The sequence below is a fragment of the Salvelinus alpinus genome, chromosome 27, assembly GCF_045679555.1.
Source record: "Salvelinus alpinus chromosome 27, SLU_Salpinus.1, whole genome shotgun sequence".
Classification (NCBI taxonomy): domain Eukaryota; kingdom Metazoa; phylum Chordata; class Actinopteri; order Salmoniformes; family Salmonidae; genus Salvelinus; species Salvelinus alpinus.
Window position 1 is genome coordinate 27,969,945 of NC_092112.1, and position 23,476 is coordinate 27,993,420.

The 23,476-nt window shown below is 45.6% G+C and overlaps 1 protein-coding gene across 22 annotated transcripts in view; it reads right to left on the reverse strand.

The window, feature by feature from the left end:
* The window catches only part of LOC139556292 (afadin-like), a 127,333-nt gene that overhangs the window by 61,746 nt on the left and 42,111 nt on the right, over window positions 1–23,476 (reverse strand). For 15 of the 22 annotated variants that reach the window (XM_071370086.1, XM_071370101.1, XM_071370083.1 and 12 more), the window contains exons 2-6: window positions 4,538–4,733; window positions 3,839–3,951; window positions 2,075–2,229; window positions 1,747–1,907; window positions 459–616 (exon numbers count right to left, since the gene is read on the reverse strand). In XM_071370086.1, coding sequence (XP_071226187.1) covers window positions 459–616; window positions 1,747–1,907; window positions 2,075–2,229; window positions 3,839–3,951; window positions 4,538–4,733 — 783 coding nt within the window. The remainder of the gene's footprint in view (window positions 1–458; window positions 617–1,746; window positions 1,908–2,074; window positions 2,230–3,838; window positions 3,952–4,537; window positions 4,734–23,476) is intronic. The other 7 variants (XM_071370102.1, XM_071370099.1, XM_071370097.1 and 4 more) reach the window with 1 other exon arrangement.

The window sequence follows — 23,476 nt, forward strand, 5'->3', positions numbered from 1 at the left end:
CTAGAACAGGGGTATTCACCTCTTACACAACGAGGTCCGGAGCCTGCTGGTTTTCTGTTCTACCTAATAATTTATTGCCCACACCTAGTGTCCCAGGTTTAAATCAGTCCCTGATTAGAGGGAAACAATGAACAAACATGCGTTGGAACTGGCTTCAAGGTCCAGAGTTTAGTTTGAGGGATCTAGAAGCTTGGTAGGTGAGGCTAATATGGAGGAGTGATCACAAACCCTGGTCCTGGTGAGCTACATGGTGTGCAAGGATTTTGTCCCAACAGTAACAACCCTGATTTAACTAATAAACAGCTCATCTAGGGTGTGATGAGCTGAATCAGGTGGGTTGGTGCTGGGTTGGAATAAAAGCCCAAACCCCCTGTAACTCTCCAGGCCCAAGGTTGGCTTCCAATGTGGTAGAGTAAGGTCTAGTTGTGTTTGGAATGGAGTGGTGTGCTGACTCTTACCCTGGCGATGCAGTACTCCCGGGGGTTCTCCTTCTCCAGGCCATACTTCTCCAGGGCCTCCACCACAGCAAAGTCTGCCATGTCTGTCGTGGACAGCAAGATGGTCTTATAGGGAATATTGGGTTTCAGACTGTCTGCATAGATCCTCAACGTCCCCCCTAAGAGACAGAAACAGGACACTCCCACGTGTGAGCATATTCCTTGGATTATGCTAATCTAATCTCTAATCTATTAGAGATATTTTACTTTCCATTGTGGGAATATTCCATATAGCAGTATATCTCCCAATCAGCACTTTGACACACACACTATATATTTTTTATCTTTCTCTCTCAGACTAAGTGCTGGCTCTGAGTTGAGTTAAAAGACAGGGCTGTAGGCCTAAACTGCTGGCCTATTTTACACAGGGCTTTACTCCTCTGGACTGGGACTAGATAGAGAGGAAATATGAGGAGGAACTGGGATAAAGTTTTATATCTGTGCCAGAGAGGGGCATTTAGCTGGGAGTGAAGAGGCAGAGGCTGACCAGACCAGAGGACTAAGGCCTCCAGATTACACAACCTCGGAGGTCTGGGCAACACAACCTCGGAGGTCTGGGCAACACAACCTCGGAGGTCTGGGCAACACAACCTCGGAGGTCTGGGCAACACAACCTCGGAGGTCTGGGCAACACTCAAAAGGAGAAAGTCTGGGTAAAGAAGTGTCAAGAGGTAGAAAGTTGCCCCTAACCACAGATCTAGGATTAGATTACCCTAGATCCAAAACAATGTTTTTACTTATTATTAAACACTACGAGATGCCACCATAACCACTTGACCAAAAAAGCTTTGGGATGCAGAGGTCAGGCAGACCAATTTTTTTTTTTACACGTCACTAACTATGGGAGAAGAAAAAACCCTCCTGCGGCCATTTTTGGTGTTGCAGCTTGCTGTTCCTCCATTGGTTGGCAGAGGGCTGTAAGCCACAGGGAACAAGATGTGAGGACTGGCAGTACCAGACAGTGTGTGGTGTTCACAGAGGACATTGGCTAAAGCGGGTTAGAGTGGACCTCTGCTCTGACTGATCCAGGACTTATGTAATTGCAGTATGGTGACAGGGTGTTCTCTACTGGTCATAGACGGGACACGACAAGAACCAGAGACAATGGCTTTTGGACTTCACTCTGACACACAAACGCACACGCTCAGCTCTCACACTCGTGTCCTCACACTGCTACAGTCTGTTCAAATAAAAGCTTAATAACACATTTAAAGTTTTTAATTGACAGACAGTCCCAGGGTGAGTGTACCCGAGTCTGGCCTGCCGTCGCTGCTGCGGAACTCCTGCATCCGCTTCTCCAGTTTCTGCTGCCGCCTCCTCTTCATCACCACCTCAGGGTTGGAGATGGTCCTGGTGAAGCTGTTCTCTGGCATGTCCTTGTACACCTCCGCCGCCAGTCTGGAGTTCTCACTGGAGGAGCAGGAGAAATACATTCAGAAGTGCTCCATTTGCTTTACCATGCATGTTAATACACTAGCAGGTGGATGTGGGGACGTTCTTCATCAATTATATAATTTTCAACCGGCAAGACTAAGTAAGGAAACACTATATAAAGCGTGTGACATTGCCCTCCTTACCCATCTTCTCTGCTCAGTGCTTGCTCATCTCCGTCAGAAATGTGAGCCTCCTTCTCTCGCTTCTTCTCCTTCTTCTTCTCTTTCTTGGACAGTGTCCGTTTGAAGTTCTGGATCACTCCCTCCTTCTCCCTCTCTGGCCCGTTGCTCTGCACCTTCTGTGGTGAGAATGGGCACAAAAGAAAGAAAGAGAGAAAGAGCGAGAGCAAGAGAGAGCGAGCAGTTAGGACGGGAGAGGGTGTGAGGTTTGTTACTCAGGCAGTTCACTTAGTCTAAGTGTTTCATTTAGGTGATCTGTGGTATTAGGGACTGGCTGGCTGGAAGGTTGGCTGAGGGCTATGTAGGATTCAGTGACCCAGGGCCTCCACACAGAGGGAAGTACTGGGGCCTACCTAACACCTAGAGTCTGAGGCCTGGACACCACTCTGCCAGCTAGTCAATTCAGCTGACAGACAGAAAACAACATGGCCAGAGTTCAATCAAACTGGCAGTCCCACACATACTTAAGACTGGTGTCTATAATGCTGCATATGTAAACAGAATAATAACCAGCTGACAAAGGATTTCATTTCTTTGGCAGCAGTAGTTTCGTTTTGCCATTTCACAAAAAGCAGGCTGATAGTCAAAGCCTAATGTGAACTGACAGAGGCATAGACTTGGCCATATAAAGCAGAGAGAGAGAGAGCGAGAGAATGGGCCTTTTCAGAAGGGATCAGTTGGAGTCTAAATCCCCATAAAGCATTAGATGTGTTAAAGCCATCCAGTGTTCCAGTCCTGCCCTGTCAAACGGCTGAGCAGGGGACTCTTCTGATAGGACTGCCTCTCTTTCCACTTCCCAGAAGCACTCCAGACGCTTCTGATGTCCTAGTGTGGTTAAAACACTCCAGCCTAACAGCACTTTAGGGAGTCCTCTAGTAGCAGATACTTTTAGGAGAGGGTGTGGTTTCAGATCTGTCCTCCTGCTATGACTGGAGCGATGAGTTACAGACCATTTTAGTCTGGGTAAGAGAATCCAGCTTGTGTGTGTGTGTGTGTGTGTGTGTGAGAGACTGAGTGTGTGTACACAAACATGTGTATATTTCAGAGCTCTTTACTGCTCTCCTGGGCAGGGGCGGTTAAACTCTCACTGGTCAGTGTAGCCACCTGTACCAGAAGATCACACATAACTCAATCATACATCTCAAACACAACCACACACTACTGCCTTTTAACACACATCTCAAAACACACCCAGACACTACTGCCTTTTAACTAGAGCCAGGGGGAGAAGCATTTATTTGTCTGAGGAAATGGAAGCGAGGCTTGGGGCGCTGAGGTACTTGGAAGTCAAGTGCTCCACTATAAAAAACACAGTTGCATCTCTCTGGGGTGCTAAAGAGCACTAAAGAGGTCTCGGAGCAGGAGGCACTTCATTGTATCAGAGCCAAGATGGACATAAACACATTGGACAGTCAGTCCCATTGAACAGCCTCTAATGAAATATCGAATAACAAGATCATAGCGGTGAACTTGATGGTTGGGTATTTTGTTACAGTGCTACAGAGTAATGTGATAGTGTTATCATGACAGAGGTCCAGCAGTTTTACTGAGGGCCACATCTAAGACTTGCCTGGGTCCACTATTCTTTTTCAATAGTGCTACGCAAATTCACAGGAATCCACAAACCTCGGCATATAGCCCAGTACCTGGTTTAGCGGAAGCAGAAACAGACTGGAAGCCAGGCTAGCTAAGGCTGATCTGCTCCTTGATGTTGTTGTTGACACTCACCTTGGGGATGATGTCGTTCTCATTCTTGAGGACGAAACGTCCCTCACGGTCGTCTTTGTTCCAGTTGAGCTGCACCACCAGTGGCTTCTCATCCAGGTCCAGCTTCCGTTCTTCTGCCAGAGAGGGTGGAGTCTACCACTTAACACACTGTTAACCCACACCAGTTTACCCATACCCCTATACAGCTAGCTAGCTAGCTCTGGGCTATATACACTCATTTAACATAGATAAACATGGCTTAGTATAAGCTTAAGATAAAGTGTTAATGATTTACATAGACATAATGTGGTAGGACTGCGGTTTATAAATATTACTATATAAGAAGCTGGTCTAAATTAGCTTTCATGACCGCTGCTAGTGGAAAACCACACGACTGTGCTATGCGGGCACACACGTACATGCTCTGCCTATCTCTCAGTATGAAGAGAGTTCAAAGCCTGAACTGCGGGCTGTTGATCTCAAGTTCACATTAAGCACCATGGGAGTTGGATACCGCTCTCCTGTCTTCGCCCTACTGCAGGCTAACAGTGTTTGTCTAGTAACTCCAACAGAGTAGCTAACGCAAAGCAGATTGTCAAACCACATACCCAAACAACCCTCTTCAATACTCTTGGTCTAAGCTACTTACTACAGACCCACCCTACAAAATCCGCACCCATCCACATATCCAACCATCGACCCCCCCGCCCCCACACTCACCCCCGCTGACATGGACCTCGTAGAGGGAGTATTTGGGCGAGGAGAGCATCCTCATGTCGGGCCGGAACTTCTCGGCCAGCGTCTCGATGACATCCTGAGTGGTGGCCGTGGAGGACACGCGGATACACTTGGTGGCAAAGTTCCCTGCTACGCGGTCCTGGAAGTAGAAACGCATCACGCCGTGGAACTCCAAGTCCTGGAGAGAGGGAAGAGGAGAGAAAGGGCGAGGTGAGGGTCTGTCCTTTACTTCAGAACTGGTAACGACCTAAGGGTCAAGTTTGGCTTTTTACTTTCCTTCTCTCAAACACTCCATGCAACACTGGCTTCACATCTTGAAACCCCACAGGCTTAGCAGATCGCGAGGCCAGTCAAACGTACAGGCAACTTCGCTCTCATTCGCTGTCCGACAGAAAAGTATGAACAAACATCACTGCAGCAACTGTAGAAGGCATCAACTCAACTTCCTGGTTAAGAGAGAAAGCCTAAACCCCTGCTCTCATCTTGTCCTTGCACTGTGAAGTCTGGAGCAGTCTTTTGTTTTAACATAGCCTTAATTTGACAGCAGTAAGCTACACTCATAACCTGTAGCTGTGGATGATATTTGAGCAAGGAGAATAGATTTCTCTGGGACAAGAGAAAAGAGGACAGTAGCCCAGGGATAACTGTTCCTGTTTCTAACACCACGGGGAGCTAAGGGAAGAAGAGAGGAAGAGAGGGAAGAAGAGCCCGGAGGAACCTGCTCTCCTTCGTTTCAGTACAATAGACAGGCAGGCGCTTCATACTGTAGCTCTGCCAAGCTACAGTGATTGTGTCTGAGGAATACGAGCTTAGCCAGGAAAGAGATAACGGTCACGTCTGTAATACCAGAGCACCCTTCAACAATCACATCATCCAGAGCTCATTTCCAACCACACCCAGACACTACTCCTGATCACATCTCAGACACAGACTGCCCATTGTCTCCCACAGGTAACTATGTGAGTTGCAACTCTCAACAGTGTGCCTGTCATTTCTAGCTAAACCAGCCTTCTGTGGAGAGTTTATAGAGGATGTAGGCTGGTGGTACCTCCAGTGTGTTAATTATAAAAAGGGGCTTAGAAGGGATTCAGGGTCAGGAGGACTGTGTGTGTGTGTGTGTGTGTGTGTGTGTGTGTGTGTGTGTGTGTGTGTGTGTGTGTGTGTGTGTGTGGTGCTCAGGTGCAGCTCAGGTGCAGGCAGATAACAAAGCAGACTATACACTCCAGCGCTCCTTTCAGTATGTTCAGCTAGAGACAGAAATAGACTGCTTGACCAAAAACGACCTTGTTGTGAGTACTGCACACTACAGGTGATGCCAGGGGCAACACAGAACCACATGATATTTATACCTAAACAATAAAACCCATGTGATTGTCTTCCCCTGGGCAGACCAGTATCTGGTCCAGTATTACATGTCCTCTGTCTCCATTCCCTCAGAGTGACATCAGCCTAACCCCAGGGACTCACGGACCAGAATCACTCATTCTCGGCCAATGACAGAGGGAGGAATGAATGAAGTCACACCAACCAGAACAATGGATTCAGTAGCGTCACCGTGCGTTTCCTTACCTCAGAGAAAACATCCTAAAATTACCTCTCAATATGGTGTGTGTGTGTGTGTGTGTGTGTGTAAAAGAGAGAAAAAGAGAGTGATGTGTGTAAGAGAGGGATATAGAGAAAGAATCCCAAAGACCGCTACAGTGCGTTAGGAAAGTATTCAGACCCCATTCACTTTTTCCACATTTGGTACGTTTTTTGCAAATGTATAAAAAATGGACAACTGAAATATTACATTTACATAAGTATTCAGACCATTTCATCAAATCAAATGTTATTTGTCACGTGTCAAATACAACAGGTGACCTTAATGAAATGCTTACTTACAAGCCTCTTAACAAACAATGCAGTTAAGAAAAATATGTGTTAAATAAAAAAAGAGAACTGAAAAATAAGAAATAAAAGTAACAAATAATTAAAGAGCAGCAGTAAAATAACAATAGCGAAGCTATATACAGGGTAGAGGTCAACCGATTAATCGGAATGGCAGATTAATTAGGGCCGATTTCAAGTTTTCATAACAATCGGTAATCGGCATTTTTGGACACCGATTACATTGCATTCCACGAAGAGACTGCGTGGCAGGCTGACTACCTGTTATGCGAGTGCAGCAAGGAGCCAAGGTAAGGTGCTAGCTAGCATTAAACGTATCTTATAAAAAACAATCAATCTTAACATAATCACTAGTTAACTACACATGGTTGATGATATTACTAGTTTATCTAGTTTGTCCTGCGCTGCATATAATCGATGCGGTGCCTGTTAATTTATCATTGAATCACAGCCTACTTCGCCAAACGGGTGATTTAACAAGCGCATTCGCGAAAAAAGCACTGTCGTTGCACCAATGTGTACCTAACCATAAACATCAACGCCTTAAAATCAATACACAAGTATATATTCTCAAACCTGCATATTTAGTTAATATTGCCTGCTAACATGAATTTCTTTTAACTAGGGAAATTGTGTCACTTCTCTTGCGTTCATTGCACGCAGAGTCAGGGTATATGCAACAGTTTGGGCCACCTGGCTCGTTGCGAACTAATTTGCCAGAATTTTACATAATGATGACATAACATTGAAGGTTGTGCAATGTAACAGGAATATTTAGACTTATGGATGCCATCCGTTAGATAAAATACGGAACGGTTCCGTATTTCACTGAAAGAATAAACGTTTAATTTTCGAAATTATAGTTTCCGGATTCGACCATAATAATGACCTAAAGCTCGTATTTCTGTGTGTTATGTTATAATTTAGTCTATGATTTGATAGAGCAGTCTGACTGAGCGGTGGTAGGCAGCAGCAGGCTCGTAAGCATTCATTCAAACAGCACTTTTGTGCGTTTGCCAGCAGCTCTTCGCTGTGCTTCAAGCATTGCGCTGTTTATGACTTCAAGCCAATCAACTCCCGAGATTAGGCTGGTGTAACCGATGTGAAATGGCTAGCTAGTTAGCGGGGTGCGCGCTAATAGCGTTTCAAACGTCACTCGCTCTGAGACTTGGAGTAGTTGTTCCCCTTGCTCTGCAAGGGCCGCGGCTTTTGTGGAGCGATGGGTAACGATGCTTCGAGGGTGGCTGTTGTCGATGTGTTCCTGGTTCGAGCCCAGGTAGGGGCGAGGAGAGGGACGGAAGCTATACTGTTACACTGGCAATACTAAAGTGCCTATAAGAACATCCAATAGTCAAAAGTATATGAAATACAAAATGGTAGAGAGAGAAATAGTCCTATATTAACTACAACCTAAAACTTCTTCCCTGGGAATATTGAAGACTCATGTTAAAAGGAACCACCAGCTTTCATATGTTCTCATGTTCTGAGCAAGGAACTTAAACGTTAGCTTTTTTTACATGGCACATATTGCACTTTTACTTTCTTCTCCAACACTTTGTTTTTGCATTATTTTTTATTTAAACCAAATTAAACCAAGTGTTTCATTATTTATTTGAGGCTAAATTGATTTGATTGATGTATTATATTAAGTTAAAATAAAAGTGTTCATTCAGTATTGTTGTAACTGTCATTATTACAAATAAATACAAATCGGGCGATTAATCGGTATCGGCTTTTTTTGGTCCTCCAATAATCGGTCGACCTCTAATACAGGGGGTATCAGTCAGTACTTTGTTGAAGCACCTTTGACAGCGATTACAACCTTGAGTCTTCTTGGGTATGACGCTACAAGCTTGGCACATCTGTATTTGGGGAGTTTCTCACATTCTTCTCTGCAGATCCTCTCAATCTCTGTCAGGTTGGATGGGGAGTGTCGCTGCACAGCTATTTTCAGGTCTCTCCAGAGATGTTCGATCGGGTTCAAGTCCGTCTCTGGCTGGGCCACTCAAGGACATTCAAAAACATCCCGAAGCCACTCCTGCGTTGTCTTGGATGTGTGCTTAGGGTCATTGTCCTGTTGGAAGGTGAACCTTCATCCTAGTCTGAGGTCCTGAGCGCTCTGGAGCATGTTTTCATCAAGGATCTCTCTACATTTTACTCGATTCATCATTCCCTCGATCCTGACTAGTCTCTGTCCCAGCCGCTGAATAACATCCCCACAGCATGATGCTGCCACCACCATGCTTCACCGTAGGGATGGTGCCAGGTGACCTCAATCCTAACCTGTGACTGGGGGTAATCTATGGTTAATTTACAGACCCAGACTAGTCCAACTAGACACCTGGGAGAGCTCAGCTCACACACATCCTCTTATTTCAGGAAACCTGCCTCCTGAGTCATGAAGAATCCCATCCACACACACTAACCATGCAGACAAACAAATGTACCCGGAGGCTATTTCTTTGAAGGTAGTGGACTTGACAAAGAGAAGGGTGAGAAGACTGAGATGAGGTAAGACACTACTCTGTGTGTGTGTCTGTAGTCTTCATGGTTACCGTGTACAGCTATGGACAGGACCTCGGAACTATGAGATACCCAGCTAGTTCACATCCACCCCAGGCCTGCCTCCACAGACAGTCTCCCACTCTTTGCTCATCTGACTAGTCTCACTCTGACAGAGGCCTGGCCTGAGCCGCTTAGAGGTGATAAATCAGCTTCACTCCAATACAGCTCCTTTCATCCCTATATCCGCTTCACATTCCCAAATTCCTCCCTGCCTCCTCAGGCACAGCGTCAGTCTGGTGATATATAGCCCCCACACCCCTCCTCTGTCCCGGGGCAGAAATATTGCTGCTGTCATCCCCACCCAGCCTTATGGAAAGTCATGTGGAGGAGAGAGATATTATTAAAGAGTGGAATAGGGGATATTAGAGGGGAACCTAAACCGTAGCTGATATGGCCAGGGAGGCTCTCTGGACCTGGATGGTGGTAAAATCAGAGTCTTGTCTTTGGTCCAGGAAAACATGGACGGACAGCAGAACAGACTGATGGGTTTGAGAGACCGTGCTGAAGTTATTATAGTGATGGGCCAGTCTACTTCACATACAGTCTGACTGACATCAATCTACTAGCATCAATGCAGTCAATATGCTAGAGCTTGAATGAAAAGCTCCATTCGTAGACACCTCAGTAAAGTCTCTTTAAATAAATAATTGGAAGTCTTTTAAAAAGTAGTATGAGAAATCCAACATGCAAAAGGAGTTACATTACTACTTTTGTAATAGTAAAAAGCTTTTCGCAACATCAGTTTTCTTTCCAATTCAAATATACAACATGTAGTTGCCCATCAGCCCAGCAGGTGGCACTGCCATGTCACAGTACACTAACACTGTAACAAAGCAGTACTCTAACGCTCATCACTCCATGATGATATCTAGATGTAAACAATCCCATAACGAATTCAGTCCACCCAGACCCCACCTGCCTGTACCCCTGAGACGAGAGCAGAGGAGTAAAGGCACTTCCATCAGCACTGGTACAAGTAAAACATCTCTCCCTCTGTCTACCTCTGGACCAGATGCAGGCTCACTAGTGGGCCAATGAATGTACATCTGGGGTTTTATCTCTAGTTATAGACAATGTAGACAGAGACCAGTTTAATAAAAGCTATATGATAATCTCTAATTATAAACTATGTAGAGAGACCAGCTTTATAAAGACTATATGACCATCTCTAGTTATAAACAATGTAGACAGAGACCACATTTATATGTATGATAATAAGATCTGTCCAACGCAAGATGTGGCCTTTTGTAATCCTATATGATCTGAATGATTGCAATCCTAGTCACACGATAAACACACTGCCCTATAAAGCCCAGTGGACAGCTACACTAGCAGAAGTAATGCAATGTTAACATGACTTGCATTGGCCTGATTCATCTGACATGAGAAACCTTTAGCAGAAATACAGGTAAGCGGGACCTATATGGATGAAACCCATTTTATAGACACATACTGTACATCCCACCACATCCATGACGTTTCACTCTGTGGCCCTGAGACAAGGGGCCAGTGGTGGGGAGAGGCAGGGGACTAGTAGAAGGGCTGTGCGTACTGAGCCTCTGGACTACAGAACGGGACAGACATGTCTGCTAAACAGAGGGGCCTGACACCATTAGTATGGTAATCTGACTGAGACCCAGTCAGATCTGCAATGAACCCGTGGGGAGATGGAGGGATGTGCCGTAGTAGGCTAACTGATGGAGCAATTATTTTCTGTTAAAACTCTAAGAAAACTGTATAAAATGTCCAACTTGTAAGAAATTGTAATAGATACTGGAAACTTGTTTTAACAACTTCTCAACACAAGCTATACTTGACACAACATGCACCCATCTCCCTCTTTACCCTCACACTTCGTACCCTTAATGATAATAACCACAGACCCACACACACTCCCCTCCCCCATGAACAGGCCCCTGCTAAAACAAAACGCACACGCATTCTGCTCAAGGTTGAGACTCTAAGACAAAGAACTATGTTAAGAGCCAATGGAACGTCGACATCAGGCCCGAACAGGACTACCCACGACCCAGATCGACCAATCAGAAGGCCAGACTACCAGATTCAACCTACGTCATTTACTGCATATATAATCTGCACAATATGTTTAGGGCCGCTTTTCCGACGATTCCATACGAGTCAGACAGAACGGGGCCGTGCAGCACGATTTGCTCAGATATCTTTACATTGAATAAACTGTCTTACTAAATACCGATCCACCCTGTCCAGCGTCTTGACTTGGTCTCATTTCTCTAGTAACGAATCATCAACAAACTTAACGACGACGTTGTGGTGGGGAGTAGACGCCAAAATAATTGATTCCTCGACTTCTTACACGTTGACTCCCGGTGTCGACTCCCATTTCTGAGTGTCAAGATTTGATTCCTCTAGGAATCGACTCCTGAGATTCAGTATTTTAGGAACGGAGACTGATTAGTTGTTTGTTAGTTGTAATGTTTACTGTACAATTTTATTGTTTATTATCTACTTCACTTGCTTTGGCAATGTATACATATGTTTCCCATGCCAATAAAGCCCCTTAAACTGAATTGACTGATTAGTTGCCGTACTTTTGAGAACACAAACACTCGCATCTTTCATAGCGAGCTAGCAAGGGACGGAAAGAGAGGGGAGGGTCACAGTATATGGAGTGCTGTATCTCACAATTTCTTGGCTTGCAATGTCTCGCAACTTCAATAAAGCAGGGCCTATCATCAATGAATAGGCTAGGATATTCTACACACACTGGCATCATTAGCGAAGATAAAGAGCATTCGAGCCAGCGCGAGGCTGTTTGCATTAGTGGAAACTAAGACTGTTCTCAGGGCAGGTATGCCCGTTTTGACTAGCAGAAGTGACTTTTCGTAGCAGGTTAGGAGAATTAGAGGTTAATATAAGGAAAGGGTTAGCTAAAATTGTCCCCGATTACACGACAAGACCTGCCCTGAGAACTGTCTTGGTTTCCACTAATACAACGCTGCCAGTGCAAGGGAGAGGGGATGGGGTAGGCAGAGAGAACCGTGGTGCACATGTTTCTTGGTAATCTGTATCCTTTTTGAATGCCTCGCAAATTCACTAAAAGTAGCCTAAAGTTCACCTCTGGTTTAATTTAAATTGCACACTTTTCCCGAGGCCTAGCTCGTCTATAAGAAGGAAAATAATGTTATGATAACTGCACTGTGATTTTAACTTTGAGGACGAAAAAAAAAATAACGTTCACACCCCTAACGGCCAGCCTATCACGTCTGTCAGGCTAACTGATGGACAAACAAAACAACAGCCTGCCTAGGCAAACCACTGCCAGGCAAACCACTGGCCCTGGTCACGTGACCAGAGCTCCAAGGGCTACAGAGGAGGGAGTGGAGAGAGAAGGGAGTGGTTGACATTAGAGGTCGATTTCAGGTTTTCATAACAATCGGAAATCGGTATTTTTGGACACCGATTTGGCCGATTTAAAAACTAGGCAAGTCAGTTAAGAACACATTCTTATTTTCAATGACGGCCTAGGAACGGTGGGTTAACTGCCTCGTTCAGGGGCAGAACGACAGATTTTTACCTTGTCAGCTCGGGGGATTCAATCTTGCAACCTTACAGTTAACTAGTCCAACGCTCTAACCACCTGATTACTTCACTCCACGAGGAGCCTGCCTGTTACGCGAATGCAGTAAGCCAAGGTAAGTTGCTAGCTAGCATTAAACTTATCTTATAAAAAACAATCAATCAATCATAATCACTAGTTAACTACACAGCGTGTCCTGCGTTGCATATAATCGATGTGGTGCGTATCGTTGCTCCAATGTGTACCTAACCATAAACATCAATGCCTTTCTTAAAATCAATACACAGAAGTATATATTTTCAAACCTGCATACTTAGCTAAAAGAAATCCAGGTTAGCAGGCAATATTAACCAGGTGAAATTGTGTCACTTCTCTTGCGTTCATTGCACGCAGAGTCAGTGTATATGCAACAGTTTGGGCAGCCTAATTTGCCAGAATTTTAAGTAATTATGACATAACATTGAAGGTTGTGCAATGTAACAGGAATATTTAGATTTAGGGATGCCACCCATTAGATAAAATATGGAACGGTTCCGTATTTCACGGAAAGAATAAACGTCTTGTTTTCGAGATGATAGTTTCCAGATTCGACCATATTAATGACCTAAGGCTCGTATTTCTGTGTGTTATGTTATAATTAAGTCTATGATTTGATAGAGCAGTCTGACTGAGCGATGGTAGGCAGCAGCAGGCTGGTAAGCATTCATTCAAACAGCACTTTCGTGCATTTTGCCAGCAGTTCTGCTGTTTATGACTTGAAGCCTATCAACTCCCGAGATTAGGCTGGTGTAACCGATGTGAAATGGCTAGCTAGTTAGCGGGGTGCGCGCTAATAGCGTTTCAAACGTCACTCGCTCTGAGACTTGGAGTGGTTGTTCCACTTGCTCTGCAAGGGCCGCGGCTTTTGTGGAGCGATGGGTAACGTTGCTTCGAGGGTGGCTGTTGTCGTTGTGTACCTGGTTTGAGCCCTGGTAGGAGCGAGGAGAGGGACGGAAGCTATACTGTTACACTGGCAATACTAAAGTGCCTATAAGAACATCCAATAGTCAAAGGTTAATGAAATACAAATGGTATAGAGAGAAATAGTCCTATAATTCCTATAATAACAACAACCTAAAACTTCTTACCTGGGAATATTGAAGACTCATGTTAAAAGGAACCACCAGCTTTCATATGTTCTCATGTTCTGAGCAAGGAACTTAAACGTTAGCTTTACTTACATGGCACATATTGCGCTTTTACTTTCTTCTCCAACACTTTGTTTTTGCATTATTTAAACCAAATTGAACATGTTTCATTATTTATTTGAGGCTAAATTGATTTTATTGATGTATTATATTAAGTTAAAATAAGTGTTCATTCAGTATTGTTGTAATTGTCATTATTACAACAACAAAAAATAATTAAAATCGGCCGATTAATCGGTATCGTTTTTTTTTGGTCTTCCAATATTCGGTATCGGTATCGTCGTTGAAAAATCATAATCGGTCGACCTCTAGTTGACATGGTAACAGGGTTAAACCAATGCCCCTGCTAAACCTGTATTTGGCATAGTAACAGCCAGCGGTCAGGTCAACCTTTGTCAAGACCAATATTCAGGGCTTGAAGACACACACAGTCATCTATTCTCAGCAGCACCTTCCTTCTCCTCCCTCTCCACCCCTTTCCTCCTCAGCATGAAGTATGCCAGGAGAAATCAATGTATTTCCTCCTCAGCATGAAGTATGCCAGGAGAAATCAATGTATTTCCTCCTCAGCATGAAGTATGCCAGGAGAAATCAATGTCTTTCCTCCTCAGCATGAATTATGCCAGGAGAAATCAATGTATTTCCTCCTCAGCATGAAGTATGCCAGGAGAAATCAATGTATTTCCTCCTCAGCATGAAGTATGTCAGGAGAAATCAATGTATTTCCTCCTCAGCATGAAGTATGTCAGGAGAAATCAATGTCTTTCCTCCTCAGCATGAAGTATGCCAGGAGGAATCAATGTCTTTCCTCCTCAGCATGAAGTATGCCAGGAGAAATCAATGTATTTCCTCCTCAGCATGAAGTATGCCAGGAGAAATCAATGTCTTTCCTCATCAGAATGAAGTATGCCAGGAGAAATCAATGTATTTCCTCCTCAGCATGAAGTATGCCAGGAGGAATCAATGTCTTTCCTCCTCAGCATGAAGTATGCCAGGAGAATTAAATGTCTTTCCTCCTCAGAATGAAGTATGCCAGGAGAAATCAGTCTTTCCTCCTCAGAATGAAGTATGCCAGGAGAAATCAGTCTTTCCTCCTCAGAATGAAGTATGCCAGGAGAAATCAATGTCTTTCCTCCTCAGAATGAAGTATGCCAGGAGAAATCAATGTCTTTCCTCCTCAGAATGAAGTATGCCAGGAGAAATCAATGTCTTTCCTCCTCAGCATGAAGTATGCCAGGAGAAATCAATGTCTTTCCTCCTCAGCATGAATTATGCCAGGAGAAATCAATGTCTTTCCTCCTCAGCATGAAGTATGCCAGGAGAAATCACTGTCTTTCCTCCTCAGCATGAAGTATGCCAGGAGAAATCAATGTCTTTCCTCCTCAGCATGAAGTATGCCAGGAGAAATCAATGTCTTTCCTCCTCAGCATGAATTATGCCAGGAGAAATCAATGTCTTTCCTCCTCAGCATGAAGTATGCCAGGAGAAATCAGTCTTTCCTCCTCAGAATGAAGTATGCCAGGAGAAATCAGTCTTTCCTCCTCAGAATGAAGTATGCCAGGAGAAATCAATGTCTTTCCTCCTCAGAATGAAGTATGCCAGGAGAAATCAATGTCTTTCCTCCTCAGCATGAAGTATGCCAGGAGAAATCAATGTCTTTCCTCCTCAGCATGAAGTATGCCAGGAGAAATCAATGTCTTTCCTCCTCAGCATGAATTATGCCAGGAGAAATCAATGTCTTTCCTCCTCAGCATGAAGTATGCCAGGAGAAATCAATGTCTTTCCTCCTCAGCATGAAGTATGCCAGGAGAAATCACTGTCTTTCCTCATCCAGCAGAGTTATGTCAGTGTCCTGGATTAACACGACTGACTGAGTGTGTGTGTGTCAAACCTCTCACACACACAAACACGCACTGACTTTGTCAGCAGAGAAATGGAGGGGTTCGAGAAAGCCACATAGACCTAGAATCAGCTGAGGCAACCTGATCCATCTACTGCTGTTAATCATCCACCATCACCACAGCAACATCCAACCCAGCCTCATCCAGCTCCCTGCACACATAGCATGGATGCTGTCCCCCTCTTCCTCTCTCACTTCCTCTCCTCCACTCATCTCCCTTTCTCATGTAAGACCATGTCTGCCAAGCAGCTGGCTGGAAGGAGAGCACTTAGCAGGCAGGTGATTAGCTGGGTGGGAGGAGAGCACGCAGGTAGGGTATTGGCTGGGTGGGGGGGTGGGGGGGGGGGGGTGGCAGGTATGGTATTGGCTGGGAAACGTATCACAGTGTTCTCTCTCTGCTTTGCATGAAAGGGAAATAAAGCATTACATCATCCTCCCCAAGGCTCTGACTGGACAGACTGGAGAATCTACACAGCTACTGTAGGGACAGGGACAGACTGGAGAAGCTACCCAGCTACTCTAGGGACAGGGACACACGTGGAGAAATAAGCTACTTTGCATACAACACAGTGACAATGCTGCTTAACTAACAGGCATCATGATTTTAATGCATTTTGAGTCCTGCTGTGACGTGGTTGAGAATGAGAGCGATATGCAGCAGCAGATTTGACTCCGGCAATGAGAGGCTAGATTGGGTCTTAACTGAGCCCAGCACATGAAAGGGCAGAGGCTCAGTCAGTCAGTGAGCTGGCTGAGGTTTAAAGGAGAGAATGAAGATTCCTCTCTGTTATCTCTTCTCTACAGCGAGGGCAGATTAGGCATCTCCCAGGTGTTCTTTATCAGATAGTAACTGAGGGGAGAGAAGTGCCTGTGAAATGTAATTGGGTCAGTTTACATAGAGGAGGGCCAGAGAAATGCCCTGTATCAACACACTCTAACAACCAGTAAACACAGGCTGAGATATATAGAGGAGAGATACAACACGGGGCAGTGATCCTGCCAGGGACAGACCTATAGGATATCTAATGATTTCTATAGTTCATAGCAATTTCTTTTTGAGTGTGTGGACCTGTAACACTCATTGTCTTCACTCTTCTTCCTCCTGTCCCTCTACAGCCCCAAACCTGTATCTGCTTGGGCCGAGGGAGCAGTCTGATTTAAGGCAACTTACATATCAATTATCAACTCAACTATAAAACATGTAAATGATTATCAGGAACTCCATATCAATTAGATTTCCCACCCCCACAGTATTTGTTTATTAACAATGCGTTGGTTTTGGTTTTGCCCACAAAGAGATCACATCTGTCATAGTAGTTGCCAGGCAGATGATGCCATGGGGAGAAACATCCAAAACATATGATCTCATATGGCACAGACAGGTGAGGGGGAAAGAACTCCTGATGAACAGGCCTGGGGCCTCGGACAGAAAGTTATAAAGCCTCAATAGAGTCCCTACAACAACCCTTCAACTCTCAATTCCAGACCAGCACTGAAAAGTGCTGGTCTGCTCTTCCTCCCGGGGAAGGACTGCCCGTTCCATGATCTCGCCATCACGGTTGACAACTCCATTGTGTCCTCCTCCCAGAGCGCTAAGAACCTTGGCGTGATCCTGGACAACACCCTGTCGTTCTCAACCAACATCAAGGCGGTGGCCCGTTCCTGTAGGTTCATGCTCTACAACATCCGCAGAGTACGACCCTGCCTCACACAGGAAGCGGCGCAGGTCCTAATCCAGGCACTTGTCATCTCCCGTCTGGATTACTGCAACTCGCTGTTGGCTGGGCTCCCTGCCTGTGCCATTAAACCCCTACAACTCATCCAGAAGGCCGCAGCCCGTCTGGTGTTCAACCTTCCCAAGTTCTCTCACGTCACCCCGCTCCTCCGCTCTCTCCACTGGCTTCCAGTTGAAGCTCGCATCCGCTACAAGACCATGGTGCTTGCCTACGGAGCTGTGAGGGGAACGGCACCTCAGTACCTCCAGGCTCTGATCAGGCCCTACACCCAAACAAGGGCACTGCGTTCATCCACCTCTGGCCTGCTCGCCTCCCTACCACTGAGGAAGTACAGTTCCTGCTCAGCCCAGTCAAAACTGTTCGCTGCTCTGGCCCCCCAATGGTGGAACAAACTCCCTCACGACGCCAGGACAGCGGAGTCAATCACCACCTTCCGGAGACACCTGAAACCCCACCTCTTTAAGGAATACCTAGGATAGGATAAAGTAATCCTTCTCACCCCCCCCCTCCCCCTTAAAAGATTTAGATGCACTATTGTAAAGTGGCTGTTCCACTGGATGTCATAAGGTGAATGCACCAATTTGTAAGTCGCTCTGGATAAGAGCGTCTGCTAAATGACTTAAATGAAATGAAATGAAAAGTAGTAACATTGCAGAGGATCAACCGTATATTTGTCTCTGTTTAATCACTGGACTTGTCCTTTATGTAGAACAGTGTTTTGTAGGGGGAAAACAAGGCTAATACTGTTTATAGTCCTGTGTTGGCTAAAGTATGGAAAGTGTTCTCTTTTCCAGAGAGGAAGAGAAGGAGAGCACAGCTGATGCAGGGGCAAAGTGCTACCGTCAACCCTTCTCTTCTTCTAGCTGTGGAGACAGAAGTGTGTGTCAGAGGGAGCGGCCTGAACGCGCACACAGAGCGGAGAGTGAGCGAGTGTTTATCGCAGACCTACATTAAACATGACAGGACAGGCTGCAGGATGGACAGTGTGGTGGAGTGGACAGACTCACAGCCTTTCCAGTCAGTCCATCAGCAGTGCAGTCAGAGCACCTCTGTATGAACCTCTTAGCTAGCATGTTGTCAATCCCCCAAACATTCTCCTGTGTCGTTACTGAGCCATTGGGATTGTTCTGATTTATGCTAAACCCTGGGTGAACCCAATTCTCCAGGAGTGGAGGCTTTTTCTGCTCCATCTCCCTCCACTGAGAAAAAATAGCAGTCAGAGTTCAGTTGTGCTTGTTGACAACACACTGCTGGACAGGTGGAGCGAAATTACATCAATCTAACGTCGCCTATTTCCAGTGCCCAAAATAACAGTCTTGCTCATAATCCATTACAGCCAGCTCAATGTAACTTCCATCATGCAATGTAATTTGGGGCCAGGTAAATCACTAAGTTCCAATCAATTAGGCTTCACTGGCCTCTATAGATTCTAAATAGCTTAATCTGTTATGAAACCACAAGTCTGCATTTTCCCTAATGTGTCCACTGGGCCCTAGGAGAGCAGCACCTAATTCACCCAGAGGAGAATTCCCAGTGTGACACTCGGACACAGTCCCGTGCCGTGAAGGGGAGGAGGGCTAGGGGATAGGATGAAGAGGCCCCAGGGGGACTGCGGCCGTGGGGCCACTGGACCAGGATGAAAAGTCAGTTCTCTGGGCCAGAAGGAGCTATAGGACCAGTGATTGAACACCCTACACAGCTGCTGCTGCTGCTGCATGCTGACACAGCTGCTGTTAAGATCCCACTGGATCCCACTTCAACACCAACTGTCATTTGGACAGGAAGGAACTAGTCTTAACCAGCATATCAACAGCGGTGAGGAACAAACTTTTCATTACAATTGAGAAGGCAGAGCATAGGACAGCGAAGGTTGTAAATAGAAGTCAAACAGCCCTGACGCTCTTGATGATGGACTGGTGTGGTGATGGAAACAGACAGACAGCCCAGTCAGAGTAGCCCGTCTCCCTCACAGACAGCGGACCAGAATAGCACGGCAGGCCCAACCCAGAATCTGTAGCCCTGGCCTGTTGGCAGCTGTCAGCACAGCGTGGGAGACTTGTGCAAAGACAAGTCTACCACACACCCATTCACACCACTTGGTAGCACATCTCTGGGCTCAGCTGATGTCACTAGCCTTGTCACCAAACACTGCACTTTGACACTGAGGACACTAGCAAGTGAGAAACGGGGTGCAGGTCAAGAGATTAAACTTTACTCAACTTTCTAGAACAGTGGTCACCAACCGGCATTCCTAGTCGATCGGCCAACATTTCTGTAAAAAAGGCAAAGATAAAGCCTTGTGTTCTTACTCAGCACTGTCAACACTTTGTATTCAACATGTTTATAAGCCATAAAATGCGTGTTTTTCCTATTTCCACTCAGTGCTACAACAAGCAGGGCAGCAGTAATGAATGAGGTGGAAAGCATCTATAGGCTTGTCTTGTTGTTATTAGCGGGTTGGGTCTTTTTTAATGTCGAGGAATATTTCACTTTGTTTATAGGAGTAACATGAACTTGTGCAATAATGCGGTGCGACTCGAGTTTCACCGTCAGCTGGAAGACAGTATCCTTTTTGGTCAGTGGAGGGAAGGGAGAGAGGAGGGATGTTGAGAGACGGTCAGTCTCAGTGGAGGGAGAGATCAGCAGCTAATTATTAAAAAGAATTATAAAAAGCTAATTATTTAAACGTATGCTCACTCAGTTGTGCCTCATAAGTAATACAACGTATTTATTACCGGCGTGATCGTATAGCATACCTAAAAATGTTGTCATTAAAAAAAAATGCCTGATATGCAAGCAAAGCCAATATGGGGTGATAATGTATTGGGCCTATAGCTTACTGCAAACATTATTGCTACTGTAGTGTTTTTAATTGGTTAATGTTGCATAGACTTACGTTCTACGTCATGTATAAAAAACAAATCTGAGCATCTCATGGAATGTAGCCCTACATTGAACACCACACATTGGCTGCTACTGTAGGCTGAATGATCCATGTTAAAATACTATTGGATGCATTTTCTCCCTTGTTTTTGATGGTAGGCCACTCTGGTAGGTCTATGATCAAATAGCCACAGTAGTCTACTTAGCTAGGGGGACAACAGCAGGTACAGCCTCAGTGTTCACAGTAAGCACGCGCTGGAAGTTGCACAGAATTTTCATCATGTTGAAGTTTGCGCTCAGGAGACCAGAAATTATCTCAGTGCCATTTTTTTTATAGGGAATATTGGTGCAGGGTAACGTGAAGCCATCTTTTTCAGGAGTAGTCATTTTGCGTTATGTACTGCCTCCTGCCTTATACTCAATTTAGAATGAGCAGTTGGAAACTGCATGTACCAATACACCAACAAACTGTTACACCCCTACTTCATCAGAATCTGTCTCTGATCATTCAATGTAGCCGGCCGTGGGCAGCAGTAGTAGTAGTAGTAGTAGTAGTTGTATTAAACAGGCCAGAGCTGAGGTAGCTGAGGAGGAGTCACGTGGGAGGGGGAGGTGTCTGCCTGGCATGGCCTTAGCGTAGCGGTCTAGCCTAGCGTCAGAGTCATACTGGGACGGGCCTGAGGAGAGGCGGGAAGGCTAATCCTCATGTCTGAGCTGCAGTCTGCATGAGAGGAGGAGGGAGTTAGCCCCCTCTCTTTCCTTCTCTCTCTCTCTGTAGTACAAAGACTCAGGCTGGGCCCCAGCTCAAACGCACTAGCTACGTGATAAACGAGCTCATTTTCTCCAGCCGTGTGCATGTTAGGCTGATGGCCTAATTCATTTTACTTCATCTCATCTTAAAATATAAAATCATCCCATCTACTGAACCCCCCAGCCTGACAATACTCTGGACCACCTGCTATTCTCATAAGATCCATCTAAAAACGTTGCTCAGAGTGTGTGTGTGTGTTTGTTTGGCTATTTGTCTCAATTTTGTCTGGGCAGATGAGGCATGTGCAGCTGTACGGCTACCACATCTGGGGTCCCCATCTGTCAGAACCACAGTCATCACATGCAGCTTGGCCTTGTCACTTCATCATAGGAGGGAGCAGCTAATCAAATACAGTACAACCACAAGCAAGACGACAATCCCAAAGCGTTGCTTAAATCAGGGGTCAAGCTTTTGAGGAGTAGCTTGCTACTAGCTGGTCTCAGTATTGGGAACATTGGAACTAAGCCAGCTTTGAGCCGACTGTTGTCCTACTAGCGTGACCTGAAGAAACTACAGTAGTGTTCAGTGCAGTGACCCCCCCCTTACCTCCATAAGCCCTGCCCTGGGCTTATCACACACATGACCTGGGAGGTTACCATGTGTACAGCAGACCACAGAGCACACTTCCCCTCGTCCTGTTTACCCTCCAATCAGATCACAGGGTTGGGTGTGGCGCTCTCAGCAGAGCGGAGGGACTGCCAGAAACGGCTCTAGGCTCAACCTCCACACACCCTAACCTAACCATTAAAAGGAATAACACAAAACAGCCAGTGCTTCATCCTTCTGCAGCTGAGGCCTGGAGTGGGCAGGGCCCTGGTTATTGGAAATCACTAAGTCTGATTAGAAGCCCTGTTCTGTTTGTGTACCTGCGCAGATTAGAGTCCCTGGAGTCTGGCTGGCTTGGCCTGTGCTCTGCTGTGTCTGGCTGACTCTGGGTCTGACGTGGCAGAAGGTGCTGCTGGCTCACCACCCGGCCCAGGGGGAAAAACACAATGACGTGACGGTCGGCCGTCCAGCACCAAGGGTTAATAACCAGAATAATCATTCCCCGGGAAACACAGCCCTGTTACTACTGGTTGCTGGCCTGTGTCCAACCCCCTATTCCTCTGTTTTTCTCTTCCCGTCTCACTCTCCTTCAGTCTCTTTTCTTCCTCATTCACCATCTCTCTCTCAGTGAAGGGGCCAGGCGAAGGGTTGTGTGCAGTAAGTAGGAGAGGCATTCCCCTCTCTCTTGCACGCTTTCCACTGTGCTGCTCAGTGCTCGTTAGGACAAAACTCTCCCATCATGCACCACTGCACCCTCATCTCTGCACACTGCCCACAAAATAACCAATAGTTACGTTTTATTGTCCGGAGAGAGCGAGAGAGCGAAAGGGGAGAGTGAGAGAGAGAGAGAGAGAGAGAGCGAGAAAGAGCAAAAGGGGAAAGCGAGAGAAAGCCCCAAGGGCAGCATCTTTAATCAGTGGCTTTAGGAAGACATTCACTTTAAGGGGGCGATTCGTCGTGGAGGGTGACAAGAATCCAATAATGGCCCCGTGCCCTCGTGTTGGATACAAGAGCAGCACTTGCACAGCAATAACACAGAACCTATCCAACAGGAAGTGCTTGCCCTGACCCCAGGACTCATTAACAAGACCTGGAGAGAAAACACAAACATGAATGTGGGAAAGAGATGGTAGAGGAGAATGGGTGGGGACATAGAAAGACACTAGCAGAGAAAGGGGGAATCAGAGAAAGATAGCACAGCAGACCCTTCTCTTCCAACCCTACATCTAACAAGGCTGTCCTGGACTGTGGTTTTCATCACCCTGCTATTAAGGCTGAGGTGAAACAGGCCCCAGAGAGAGAGAGAGAGGCCAATGTTCTCAACAGGCTAGGCCTGGTGACCACTGAGAACACACACTGCTACTGCTAACACACACACACCCCCCCAACCACCGCTAACACACACTCTTTTTTATTAGGTGGTGGATCAGCTTTAATATTGCGGAGAGATTGTTGCTTCCATCAATGTAATTGCCTGCATCATTTCCAATCCCCCAGATATTTTGGGGGTATATATATATTTTTTTTTTGGGGGGGGGGGGGAATATATATATATATATATCTTTACATATACATACGTACAAACTCTACCACCCCTCCCCCAATTGGAGTAAACTAATAAACAATAACACTTAGGCTTCTACCTTCAGTTTATACATCTTATACACATTTTACAGACACAATCTATTTTACAATAGTTAGATTTAGTTTGTTTTTAGTCCTTCCTCTATTTCTGATGTCCATCCAGTTTGATTTCTATTTGTAACAGTGCTATTTCACAAAAGTTCCGAACCTATATACATTTTACAGACCCCGTATGTTTTACATTGTTTATCTTGTTATTA